The sequence below is a fragment of the Mustelus asterias genome, chromosome 10 (genome assembly GCF_964213995.1).
Source record: "Mustelus asterias chromosome 10, sMusAst1.hap1.1, whole genome shotgun sequence".
NCBI lineage: Eukaryota > Metazoa > Chordata > Chondrichthyes > Carcharhiniformes > Triakidae > Mustelus > Mustelus asterias.
The window spans coordinates 78115917-78130043 of NC_135810.1; the positions used below are offsets into that span (position 1 = coordinate 78115917).

Genomic DNA, 14127 nt, shown 5'->3' on the forward strand with positions numbered 1-14127 from the left:
ACTTCTTGAAGCAGATAGAGCCCTCAGATTGGTGTAATGAGAGGTTAAAAATGTCTGTGAATACCCATGTCAGCCGGTCCACACAGGATTTGAGTGCTCGTCCGGGTACCCCATTCAGGCCAGTCGCTTTCTGTGGGTTGACTTTCAAAATTGGGATCTGCTTCCTTGCCCTACCTCTAGTGAAGATCATGGCGCTGTGGGTCAGACCTGCCTTTGGTGGAATAATTGTTATTTAAGTAAAGAAGTAAGATAAAGTAAGAAAAATGGCCGGTCTGTTTTGTGCCTATTTGCATTTTCCTGTTTATTCTCGCCTCAGGGTGGGTGTTATGAGTGGCTTAGAAACGGATTTCACTTTTACTTGATGTTTATCCATTACATAATTGCTGATGCATAGTATCTGTGTTGTTTTATCTAGCCATTGGTGACAGCATTCTGCACTAGCTGCATTTCCAGTTGAAAAATGAGTGTCAACATCGGAGGCCTAGTTGTAATCATCCTGTTCTATTTGGTAATCCTAGCCATTGGAATATGGGCAGCCTGGAAAAATAAAAATAAACCATACCATGGTGAATTACTTCAAAATGAGGTTATAATGATAGGACGAAGAGACATAGGTTTAATAGTCGGGATTTTTACTATGACTGGTGAGCTTATTCATTTATATTTACTTTTACACTTCCCAAAGTTTAAAAGTGATATTAATGTTTTAAACATAATTGCAGTAGTGTGTGCCATGTTACCTTTGTGAGAACTTTTCCCACTATCCTACTATTATTTCTGACCAAGGTGAGGATTATCCATGCTGGGAAATGGAACACTTTCAATTTCAGGATTGTAGTATCGGCATTAGTCACTCCCACATTATGCATCATGCATAAATGGTTTGAGGCACAGGAAGCCTCCCTTTCCTCAGTTCTACCCAATAGACTCCCTGAGTATCAATTGCAACTGAGTCCACATCAACTGGGAGTCTTAATGAAACCCCAAGCTCATTTCCTAAATGACCTTTACAATCAGCAAACAGGACAGACTTGCTCACTCTGGCGCTGAATTTAAATTCAATCCCAGAGACAGAAGGAATGTCTATTCCATTGCAATTCCCAACCCACCTAATAATCAAGTAGTTATGTAACAATAAATATCTGCTGCCAAGTCCTCACACTCTCCACAATTACTCCTGATGGTGACGGCCCGATGAAAAGGGCCTCAGTGGTGCCAACAGGAGCTGCTGAGTTAAGTCGGACTCTTGAGGCTGACTTTAAATGGAGGCACTCAGACTGGCATGTAAACATTAAAAGTCCATGAAAAGCAGAAACAGAATTTATCTGCAGAACCATTGCAGCCTCTCTCCACTCCTCGGATTAAAGAGTGACTGGGTGCAGAGCTTGCTTCTTCTGTCAAATGGGTGCTTCGCTGGTGTGAGAGCAGAAAGATAAGTTGGAAGGCCCATATTTTGTTCCCCACTACCCAAACAAACTATCCTGACCTACGCCTAGTGCATGTTAGAGGAGGCTCCCTTTCTCCATCTCACCCAGATGGAAATCTCAAAGCAAGGTCAAGATGGTTTACACCCTGCATCGGTCCTTATATTTAACTATGTTAGGAATCAGTATTCCCCAAGTTTTAGTTGCAGAATAATCAGATAATCTCCTTAATGTTGTCGAACAGATGGTCCCAAACATGGGTCCATGAAGAGTCTGCCTGTTGTCCATAAAGCCTGTGGCCACCACATGACCAGTAAATGTGGTTCAAACTGCAAAATTTAAAAAGGATTAGAGAAATCAAATGGGCCAATCAGAGCAACGGCTCGCAGGACACTCGATGCTGATAGAGAGGATTAGCTCTCAGGAAAGCAGTGAAGGTAGTTTGGGCCTCAGGAAAGCAGCGAGTGGGGTTTGGGCTTCAAGAACACAGTGGGTGGTGTGCAGGCCTTGACAAAAGAGCAAGTGGAGTTTAGGCCTCGGGAAAGCAGTGTGGGGTTTGGAAATTGAGAAAGGAGCAAGGGGGTTTTCGGACCTCGAGAAAGGAGTGGGATGGTGTTTGAGCCTCACACACACACACAACCACTCCCACTCCTCATGCACACAAACACACTCACTTCACACACAAACAAAGGAAATAAGGTGCAAGGATGTGAGTTTGTGTGCATGCATGAGAGGATGAGTGTGTTTGTGTGTGTGTGTGTGAAGATTGAGTGTGAGGATGTGTGAGGATATGAGCGTATTTGTGTGTACGTGTGAAGAAGTGAGAGTGTTTGTGTGAGAGGAGTGAATGTCCGTGTGAGAGGAGCGAGTGTGCGTGTGAGAAGAGTGAGTGTGCGTGTGAGAAGAGCGAGTGTGCGTGTGAGAGGAGTGAGTGTGCGTGTGAGAGGAGTGAGTGTGCGTGTGAGAGGAGCAAGTGTGTGTGTGAGAGGAGCGAGTGTGTGTGTGAGAAGAGTGAGTGTGCGTGTGAGAGGAGTGAGTGTGCGTGTGAGAGGAGTGAGTGTGCGTGTGAGAGGAGTGAGTGTGCGTGTGAGTGGAGTGAGTGTGCGTGTGAATGGAGAGAGCGACATGTTTGTCAGTGTGTGTGTGTGTGTGTGAGGGAGAGGTGTGTGTGTCTGATATTAGAGTCAGGTTTCCAGCATCGTTCCTCCTGTTAAAAATGAAAAAGGGTAACACTTACATACTTTTAATCAGATAAGTTTTTAATTATTACCAGATTAATATTTGCATAGATATAGCTAAAAAAGGCTTGTTTACATTTCATTTCTGTGTTCACACCTATTTTGTGGCAAAGGGGTGTTGACCTAATAAAAGTGTTTCGGGTTCCCCGATGTTCTTGAGAGGTCATGAGGGGTTCAGCAGCTCGAAACATTTGGGAAATACTGATATATAGATTATGCATATTGCATGTAGAAATGAACTGAAATAAATGACAGGTGTAATTTCTAATCGCCTTATATTTGTCATATAGCCACATGGGTTGGTGGTGCTTACATTAATGGCACAGCAGAGGCAGTCTATGTTGTTGGACATGGATTTGCATGGACACAGGCTCCCATAGGATATGCAGTAAGTCTTATCATCGGTAAGGAAATATTGTTTTCTACAAATGCTTTGTATTTTCTTCATTGAAGTGAAAACATTAATTTGGAAGAAGTATATAAATGCCTTGGTTCAAACAATACTTAGCTTTCACTTTTATACTTAAGCTCTGTTACTTATTTCATTATTTTTTTGCAATGTGCAATGGTACACTTTTTCTTCAACGAAAGGGAAATTAAATTAGCAAGAACAAGTAGATTTTTTTTTGTTTGTATATCCAATTCAATCCAATCAAGTCCAATTCAGAGTGTCATCAAGTGAGACATTCCCGATCCAAGCTGACAAGACAGGGCTCTCACCTCCTGTCTTGGGCTTGATCTACATGATCCAAGCTGATTGGAATAGGCATTGCACCTCCTCCAAGGCTTGATCTCATTTGCATCTTAGCCAAAAGGCCAAGATTTTTTTTTTATATACTTTTCCAATTCAATCAAATCAAATCCAATTCAGAGTCTCAACAAGTTGAGACATTTCCGATCCAGGCTGACAAGACAGGGCAGGCGACCAAACCACCCTGTCCTGGGCCCGATCTACATGAGCCAAGCTGATTGGAGGAGCAAAGCAACACCTCCTCCAAGACTTGAGCTCATTTGCATCTTAGCCAAAAGGCCGGGATGCCGCTTTTAAAAATTACTTCATATGAAACATATGAAGCTTCAATGCAACCCAATGACCTCAACCAAGTGCAGCATCCAATCCTACTACACTTGATCTTAGCCAAAAGGCCGAGAGATTTAAAAAAATTTTTTTTTATACTTTTCCAATTCAATCAAATCAAATCCAATTCAGAGTCTCAACAAGTTGAGACATTTCCGATCCAGGCTGACAAGACAGGGCGGGCGACTAAACCACCCTGTCCTGGGCCTGATCTACATGAGTCAAGCTGATTGGAGAAGGGGGAGGATCCTCCTCCAAGACTTGAGCTCATTTGCATCTTAGCCAAAATGCCGAGATGCCGCTTTTAAAAATTGCTTCATATGAAACATATGAAGCCTCAGCGTAACCTCATGACCTCAACCAAGTGCAGATCCGATACTACACTTGATCTTAGCCAAAAGGCCGAGAGATGCCGCTTTTAAGTTACATTATGCCACTCCTAGAACACTTGATTTTTTTTTTACTCACTCAGATATATTTTCCACTCCCACCTTCAGATGGAGTTGTGGTGGGTGGGCAGTAAATCTGGTATGCTGGAGAAAGTCAGTTTCCCGGCAGCAGGGAATTAGTTTGGAATTTTGTTCTGATTTTGATGGCTGGGTAAAGTTTCCCACTGGTTAATGCCAGAAACCACATTTGCATACATTAGCATCTCATGAATGCTTATTAAAAGGCCAACTTGCCACAATGACATTCTCCCTCCAAATTAAGCTTCCCACTAGCAAATAATTAGAACAGTTTGTTTTCTGACTATCTAAGTGGGTGCACCTGGTAAACTTTACTTCAGCCATGACTTGGAAGTTAACAGATAATCCTTTTGTAATAACTTCCAGGAGACCCATGGGGTTGGAATCTTGGAGTAGAAGCACTAAAAGATGTCCTTGATTGAGGTCATAATTGCCTAACATAGTGGTTAGCATTGCTGCCTCACAGTACCAGGGACCAGGGTTCGATTCTCGGCTTCGGTCAAGGTCTGTGTGGAATCTGCACTTCCTCTCCATGTCTGTGTGGGTTTCCTCCGAGTGCTCTGGTTTCCTCCCACCATCCGAAAGATGTGCAGATTGGGTGGGTTAGCCATGAGAATTACCAAAAAGATTGGTCATAATTACCTGCCCAATCGGGGAGCTTCACCTGTATATAAATATGGGAGTGTCAGGTCTTCTAGCACTCTGGATTCTGACTGTGTATGTGAAGTGTGCCAGAAGTGGAATAGAGTTTGGATTCTGGTCAAGGGACACTGGTCTCTGAGGAGGTGGTTCACCTTCCTTTAAGAGTGTGTCTGAGAGATATTGGGTACCTACAGCTTGTACTGTTACTACAGTACAAGCTGTAGGTACCCAATATCTGGGTATGAGAAGCAAGAGGGGTGAGACAGGCCAATCTGAGGGATGGTGTGGAACATGAGAGGGGAGGGGGTTGATCGAGATGGACAGAAGGATGATGTAGATTGAGGGGAAACAGGGAGGTAATATGTAATGTGAGGTATGGTAGGGATCAGGTGGGGAGCATAAGAGGAGTGGGGGAAAGACAGAGGCAGGATAAAGAGGAAAGAGATTGAGGTAGGACAGGAGATGGTCAAAGATCAGAGTTGAGTAATGAAAGGCTGCCCTGAGGCAAGACTGTCCAAGAAAGAGTCAGGCCACATTGTCTGGAGCATATTGAACAGACTATCCTGGGCTGAAGACATATCGTCAGGGGTATGCTGAAGAGATGGTTGAGGCTGCATTGAGGGATATATTGAAGAGACTGTCCTGGGACTGAGATCATGCTGTCAGGGGCATATTAAAGAGACTGGCCTGGGGCTGAGGCCCCAGGTTCATCCCTGGAACCATTCTTGTCAACCTCTTCTGCACTCTCTCCAATGAATTCACATCCTTTCTATAGTGTGGCACCCAGAATTGCACTCTCAATTCCAGCTGAGGCCTTGTATAAGTTCAGCATAACCTCCTTGCTCTTGTATTGAGTGTTGCTGGTTGGGCCCATCACTAAATGCGCTTGATAGTCCATTCCAGAGGGCATTTTGAGCCAACCACATTGCTGTGGTCTGGAGTCACATGCAGACCAGACCATGTCAGGATGGCAAATTTCCTTCCCTAAAGGACATTAGTGAACCAGATGGCTTTTTAATAACAATTATTTCATGATCATTATTAGACTTTTTAATTTTCACTATCAGCCATGGTAAGATTCAAACCTGGATTCCCAGAGCATTGCTCTGGGTCTCTGAATTAGCAGTGAAAATACCACTATGCTACTGCCTCCCCTAAAGAACTATGTGCTTTATTAACTGCTCTCCCCACCTGTCCTGGCACCTATAATAATCTATACACATGCATACCCAGGTCCCTCTGCTCCTGCACCCGTTTAAGAATTTCACCCCTTATTTTATCTGGTATCTCCATGTTCTTTCTGCCAAAATGCATCACCTTACATTTCTCTGCAGTGAACTTCATCTCTCATCTATCTGCCCACTTCACCAACTTGTCCATGTCCTATTGAAATTCCACACTGTCCTCTTCAAGGTTTACAATACTTCCACGTTTTGTTTCATTCACAAACTTTGAAGTTGTTCCCTACATACCAAGATCATTAATATATATCAAGAAAAACAAAGGTCATTGTTATGATGGCCATGGGGGATCATCAGTGGATCTCCCTGTGGGCCTTGTTGAATATGATCTCCCCTATTAGGCAAATGTAGGCTCCCCCAATGGGGAAGGAGCAGCACAGGGTTTAAAACCAACTGGCTGCACTCAGGCTGGCAGTCAATCCGCACTCTGTAGCCATTGAATGGCGTTCAGGTCACACTGTAAACAAAGAGTAATTGGTGATGGAAGACTGGCCTCGATACGATTATTACATCAGTGACGGAGAGTAAGACAAGTTTTTTTTCTTCCCTCCGGAACATCTTTACTGCCGAGACAAGTAATCCTCCAGTAAGAAACATGTCTCTTTTTGGTAAACTTGAAATCTATGATGCAAGCATAGAAGACTGGGCCCAGTTCACAGAATGCATGCATGGCTTTTTCAACCAACATCATTGAGGAGGACGAGAAGCAGAAAGTGATCCTGTTGATATCATGTGGGGTCCTGACCTTCAGTGTAATCAAAAGCCTGACCTACCCTCCCTTCGGAAGCGAAGGTTTCCAATCCGCTTCACACCCCTTGATCTCGTACTGCCTTCCATCGAGCCTAGGCTGACTGCCAAGTGGCGGAGAAGACCCCCTAGTGGCAGGAGTACGGAGGAAGAAATGGACTTGACGGAGTAGGAATGTTATGCTTTTGTGGGGAATCATCAATAGATCTCCCCGTGGACCTTGTTGAATATGAGCTCCCCTATTAAGCAAATGGAGGTCTGCCTAATAGGAAAGGAGCAGTGGGGAGTTTAAAGCCAGCTGGCTCCACTCAGGCTGGCAGTCGATGGACTCGGAAGTGATCCACACACTCTGTAACCATTGAACGGTGTTCAAATCTCAATGTAAATAAAGGGTGATTGGTGATGGAAGACTGGCCTTGGTAAGATTATTATTGTCACAATACCGACCCCTGCGGAACACCACTACAAACCTCCCTTAACTGAAAAATATCCATTGACCATTACTTTCTGCTTCCTATTATTCTGCCAATTTTGTATTCACATTGCTACTGTCCCTTTCATTCCATGAACCATACCTTTTCTCACAAGTTTGTTGCGTGTCACTGTATCGAATGCCTTCTGAAAGTTCATGTGCACCACACCAACCCTTTGTTACCTCCTCAAAAGATATCCAACAGGTTTTTCCCATTTAGAAATCCATGCTGGCTCTTCCTAATCAACCCACATTTTTCCTTGCAATTATTACATAGTAACATAGAAGACAGGAGCAGGAGGGGGCCATTTGGCCCTTTGAGCCTGCTCCGCCTTCATTACGATCATGGCTGATTGTCCAACTCAATAGCCTAATCCTGCTTTTTCCCCAAAACCTTTGATCCCATTCGCCCCAAGTGCTATATCTAGCCACCTCTTGAATGCATCCAATATTTTGGTATCAACTACTTCCTGTGGTAATGAATTCCACAGGCTCACCACTCTTTGGGTGAAGAAATGTCTCCTCACTTCCGTCCTAAATGGTCTACCCTGAATCCTCAGACTGTGACCCCTGGTTCTGGACTTCCCCATCATCGGGAACATCCTCCATGCATCTACCCTGTCTAGTCCTGTTAGAATTTTATAAGTCTCTATGAGATCCCACCTCATTCGTCTAAACTCCAGCAAAAACAATCCTAACCTAGTCAATCTCTCCTCATGCACCAGTCCCGCCATCCCTGGAATCAGGCTGGTAAACTTTTGCTGCACTCCCTTGAAAGCAAGAACGTCCTTCCTCAGAAAAGGAGACCAAAACTGCACACAATACTCTAGGTGTGGCCTCACTAAGGCCCTGTATAATCTCATCAATATATCCCCTGCTCCTGTACTCAAAACCTCTTGCAATGAAGGCCAACGTACCATTGGCTTTCTTTACCGCTTGCTGCACCTGCATGCTTACCTTCAGTGACTGGTGTACACGGTAGCACAGTAGTTAGCACTGCTGCTTCACAGCGCCAGGGACCCGGGTTAGATTCCTGGCTCGGGCCACTGTCTGTGTGGAGTTTTCACATTCTCCCCATGTCTGCATGGATTTCCTCCGGGTGCTCCGGTTTCCTCCCACATTCTGAAAGACATGGTGGTTAGGTGCATTAACCCGAACAGGCGCTGGACTGTGGACTAGGGAAATTTCACAGTAACTTCATTGCAGTGTTAATGTAAGCCTATTTGTGACTAATCTATAAAAAAAAGTAAGGACATCCAGGTCCTGCTGCACACTCCCCTCTCCCAATTTACAGCCATTCAGAAGTAATCTACATTCTTGTTTTTGCTTCCAAAGTGAATAACCTCACATTTATCCAAATTATACTGCATCTGCCATTGATTTGTCCACTCACCCAACCTGTCCAGATTATTCTGAAGGATCTCTGCATCCTGGTCACAGTTCATCCTCCCACCCAACTTTGTATCATCTGCAAACTTAGAGATGTTACATTTTATTCCCTCATCCAAATCATTCATATATATTGTGAATAGCTAGAATCCCAGCACCGATCCCTGTGGCACCCCACTATTTACTGTCTGCCAATTTGAAAAGCACCCATTAATTCCTACACTTTGTTTCCTCTCTGCCAACCAGTTTTCTATCCATCTCAATACACTTCCCCCAATCCCATGCACTTTAATCTTGCGCAATAACCTCCTATGCGGGATTTTGTCAAACGCTTTCAGAAAGTCCAGATATACTACATCGACTGGCTCCCCCTTGTCAACTCTACTACATCTTTAAAGAATTCCAACAGATTTGTCAAGCATGATTTCCCCTCCATAAATCCATCCTGCCACTGCTTTCTAAATGCTTCACTATAAAGCCCTTGATAATGGATTCGAGAATTTTCCCCACTACCAATGTTAAGCTTACTGGTCTCTAATTCCCTGTTTTCTCTCTACCTCTCTTTTTGAATATTGGACTGACATTAGCTACCCTCTAATCTGCAGGGACTGTTTCCGAGTCTATAGAATCCTAGAAGATGATGAGCAATGCATCCACTATTTCTAGAGCCACTTCCTTAATTACTCTGGGACGTAGATTATCAGGCCCTGGGGATTTATTCACCTTCAATCCCATCAATTTTCTCAACACCATTTCTCTACTAATATTGATCTCCCTCAGTTCTTCCCTCTCATTAAATCTTGCATTCTCCAACATTTCTGGCATCTGATTTGTGCCCTCTTTTGTGAAGGCATAACCAAAGTATGTATTCAGTTGCTCAGCCACTTCTTTTGTCCTGTATTATAAATTCCCCAGTTTCTGTCTGTAGGGGACCTACATTTGTCTTCACCAACCTCTTTCTCTTCACGTATCTATAGAAACTCTTAGTATCAGTCTTTGCGTTCCCTGCAAGCTTACTTTCGTACTGTATTTTCCCCTTCTTAATCAATCCCTTGGTCCTTCTTTGCTGAATTCTAAACTGCTCCCAATCCTCAGACCCATTATTTTTCTTGGCCAATCTCTATGCTTTTTCCTTGGATCGGATACTATCTCTAATTTCCTTTGTAAGCCATGGATTGGCTCTCTTACCCATTTTGCTTTAGTGCCAGACAGGAATAAACAGTTGCTGCAGTTCCCCCATTCATTCCTTGAATGTTTGCCGTTGCCTATCCACTGTCATCCCTTTAAGTAACTCTCCCCTATCTATCAAGGCCAACTCATATCCTCAGAGTTTCCTTTATTAAGATTCAGCACCCTAGTCTCCAAATCAACGACTTCATTCTCCATCTTGATAAAAAATTCTATCATGTTATGGTCGCTCATCCCCAAGGGGTGTCACACAGCTAGATTGGCAATGATTCCCTTCTCATTACACAGTACCCAGGCCTCCTATTAATTCTATCCCAGATTACTGTTTCTAGAAGCTTGCTCATTACTGATGTCAAACTGACTTGTCTATAATTGCTGGGGCTACCAATACAGCCATAAGCTTACAACAATTCTCCAGTTTTCTGACACCTCCACTGAGTCTAGAAAAGACTGGAAGATTATGGCCAGCACCCCTGCAATTTCCCTTCTCACTTCCTTCAATATCCTTGGATGCATCTTACCTGGCCTTGGTACATTATCAGCTTTCAGTACCGACAATTTATTCAATACTTCCTCCTTATCCATCTTGAACCCTTCTGGGGACAGACTTTCCTCATCTGTCACCATGTGCTGGGTAGCACCGACTTCTTTGGTAAATATTTAATACCTCAGCCATGCCTCCAGCCTCCATGTGTAAATTCCCTTTTAAGTCCCTAATCGGCCCCACTCCTTCATTTACCATCTTTTTGTTATTTGTGTGCTTTTTTTTATTCATTCATGGGACATGGGCAAAAGAGGGCACAAATGCTGGCCAGCATTTATTACCAACCCTAGTTACCCTTGTTCAAAGGGCAGTTGCTGTAGTTTTGGAGTCACAAGTAGGCCAGACCAGGTAAGATGACAGATTTCCTTCCCTAAAGGACATTAGTGAACCAGATGGGTTTTTTGACATTTGACAATGTTTCAGGGTCATCAGTAGATTCTTAATTCCAGATTTTTTTATTGAATTCAAATTTCACCATCTGCCATGGTGGGATTCGAGCTCAGGTTCCCAGAACTTTAGCTGAATTTCTGGATTAATAGTCTAGCGATAATACCACTAGGCCAATGCCTCCTAGTAACTCAAGGCGATTTGATGTGGCTAGTAACAAACTAGAAGATTATTGATGAAGAAGAACAATGTAAAAGTAAGGGTTTAACATATAGATCTACTCCCAAAACGCTCTGACTCCGACTGAATATACTCTCTCACTCCCGATTGCGCTCCATTGGTTCTCAATCATATGGCTCGCGAAGGATCACCTATTAAATGGACTGCGTTACCACACTCCCACCCCCACCCCCACCCCCCTTGGACTACCTATGATAAAGCAAAACAAAAAACAGTTAACACATAAGCAAACAAACAACAATATTACTGCAGGGACACCAGGGAAAGACAGTTCATAACGTCAGCCTTGCGGAATGTCCTAACTCAGTCAGGGGCTCTTCAGCAGCCGGTGACACGGGATCCACTGACTGAACATACGTGCTAACCACCTCTGGAGTGAGGCCCTTGCTGGCCCCCTTCCTCTATCTCAGCTGCTGCAGCCACGGGCTGCCTCTAGTTCAGAGGCTGGTACATACGAGTTTAATGCAGGGCACACTTGCTTGTCTCCTGGGGCTGGCTCTACTTATCTGCGTAAATGGTCAACATGCTTCTCTACTTGATGGCCCTGTGCCTCAATCACATAGGAGACTGGGCCTGTCTTCCCCACAATGCTCCCTGGCAGGAAGATCCGTGACTGAAGTTCCTTACCAAAATGAGGTTGTCCCCTTTCTGAGAGTCATGATACTCTTTCTGAGAGGATTGCTGAGCCTCCACCCTCTCTGACAAATTTGGGAACACTAATTTTAAACAGGTGCTGGCCATTCTGCAGGCATGACCCCTGTGGTGGCATGAGATGTAGTGTTGTTGGACAGAAGAAAAATGCCAATCACAATGGCAAAGACCTATGAGCCAGTTTCTTTATGGAAGCCTTGAACATCTGCATGGCTTGTTCCACCAATCCACTTGAGGCAGGATGGTAGGGGACTGACCTGGCACAATGAATGCCATTAGACTTGATGACAGCCTGAAATTTGCCTGCCGTGAATGCCATTCCATTTTTTGATGCCAATACTTCGGGAAGACCATAGATTGCAAAGATCTGCCTCAGTTTTTCAATGGTAGATGTGGCTGTAGTGGATCTCATGAACGTCCAGCCACTTGGAATGGGCAACTACTAGGATCAGGACGATGTGCTCCAACGGAGGCCTAGCAAAATCTACTTGAAGCCACAACCATGGACAGCTCGCTTACTCCCAGGAGTGCAAGTTCACTGGTGGCAGTAATGTTTGCTGGTTCTGACAACTTTCACACTGCCCAACCATTTGTTTAATATCTGTCAATGCAAGGCCACCAGTCATTCTTCCTTTCTGCTCTGACCAGGGTGGGCATCATGTAACTATTGGAGCAGAGGCCATTGTCCAGGGGTGGTATGATGACACAGGTCCCCACAATAGCATCCCACCTTTGCAGGTTATCTCAAACCTGCATTACAAATATGGCTTCAATTGCGCTGCCTTGTCGGAGTGCCATCCTGACAATACCATTTTCTTGACCTTTGACAGCAATGGGTCCCTATCTTCCCACAAGTTAATGTGGGCTGCTGAGACAGAGTATCCAAAAAATGCAGGGCCAATATTATCTCCTGCAGAACAGGTGGCAACGGTATGGTCTGTGGCAGTGGGAGACAGCTAAGTGCAACTGTATTTGAGAGCTGTGTTTCCGGACAATGCTGGAGGGGATAGCTATTTCTACCAGCAACAAGGCCCATCTCTGCATCCTGACTAAGGCAATAGGTGGAACTGACTTATCCTCCCGACAAAGTCTGAACAATGGCTTATAGTCTGAAGCAATGGTGAAGTGCTGTCTGTAGATAGACTGGTGACATTTCTTCACAGCATAAATGACTGCGAGGCTTTCTTTGTTGATTTGTGAGTACCTTTAGTCAGCATCTGACAAAGTCCTCGAAGCAAACGTAATTGGCCTCTCTGCACCAGTTGTCACTCTATGGGATAGAACTGCTGTAACTCTGTATGGTGAGGCGTCACATGCAAAGATCCGTTGACCTTGGGCGGGATTTTCCAGTTTTGGGACAGGCGCAGCCAGAAAATCCCACCCCCTAGGATATGTGCAAAAGCATCACTTGCAGAGCATGACAGTTCTCAGCAAGATCCAGCTAACACGGGCTAATCCTTTCTATATACCCTAAGACAGTCAGACGATGAATTCCATATCGAGTTGCAAACTGTACTTTTACATAAGGATCACAGAGTACCTTTAGGCAGCTATCCAGGAGCAAAGTAAGATCTTCAAAGGTGAGGAGGCAGCTTCATCAAGATGAGCACACCCCTCTGACATCACACACTCCTGCCCCTTTTGCAGAGATTTGTAATGTTGCTGATTGATCCTAGACTTCCATCATTCAGTGTCAAACATGGGGAAAGTGGGAACCAAGCATAAAATAACCTTCAGCGTGAAGAGAGACATGAAAGCCTATGGTGCGTGACAATGGATACTACTTTTTCTAAAAACACACCTTCAGAAAATAAGCACCATTGCTCAGTACAGTTTGGAGAAACAATTATAACCATTATTGCAATAACTTCTGCCATCCGCAAACAACAGACATCAGTGCCACAGCATCAGGATCATTACTACCCTTAATGAGCAATTCTCCTGAGTACAAATAATGTCTGCCTGAAATCCAAAAGTTGTGGGTGTATGGGCCAACCATCTTTGTCACATACGATGTGCCTTTGGTGATGTTGCACTTGTAGAAATAAAGGCCACTCACTGTGGTGAGAGTGTGTAAGAATTAATACAACTGATGAACCAGACAGTTCATTGAGGAGAGGAGGGGGAAAGGGGTGTGAATGAACTTGGGACCTTGAATCACAATGAGTAACGATTGAATCCCTAAGACTTGGAGATGGATTAATGCAAAATATATGTTCAAAATTGTAAAGTATATACACAGAGTGAACATCCGTGCCATGAGTCTGCATTCAAAACGTATTTAATTTTTCCAATCCTACAGCTACATCTAGATGCAACCCTGACATCCACAGCAAAGGTGGAGGCAGCCTGCTGACAGCTAAACCCTATAGTCTGAGATGGTGTTGGCATGCGTTCTTCAGTGGCCCAACGCCTTGAG

The 14127-nt window shown here is 44.2% G+C and overlaps 1 protein-coding gene and 1 pseudogene across 1 annotated transcript in view; one reads left to right on the forward strand and one right to left on the reverse strand.

Annotated features, from left to right (window-relative positions):
* The first annotated feature begins 460 nt into the window (after positions 1-460).
* LOC144499458 (high-affinity choline transporter 1-like) overlaps positions 461-14127 on the forward strand; it is a 102265-nt gene continuing 88598 nt past the window's right edge. The window contains exons 1-2 of the mRNA XM_078221445.1: positions 461-644; positions 2953-3066. Of these exons, the coding sequence (XP_078077571.1) occupies positions 461-644; positions 2953-3066 (298 nt within the window). The remainder of the gene's footprint in view (positions 645-2952; positions 3067-14127) is intronic.
* Positions 3997-4151, reverse strand: LOC144500176 (U2 spliceosomal RNA; annotated as a pseudogene).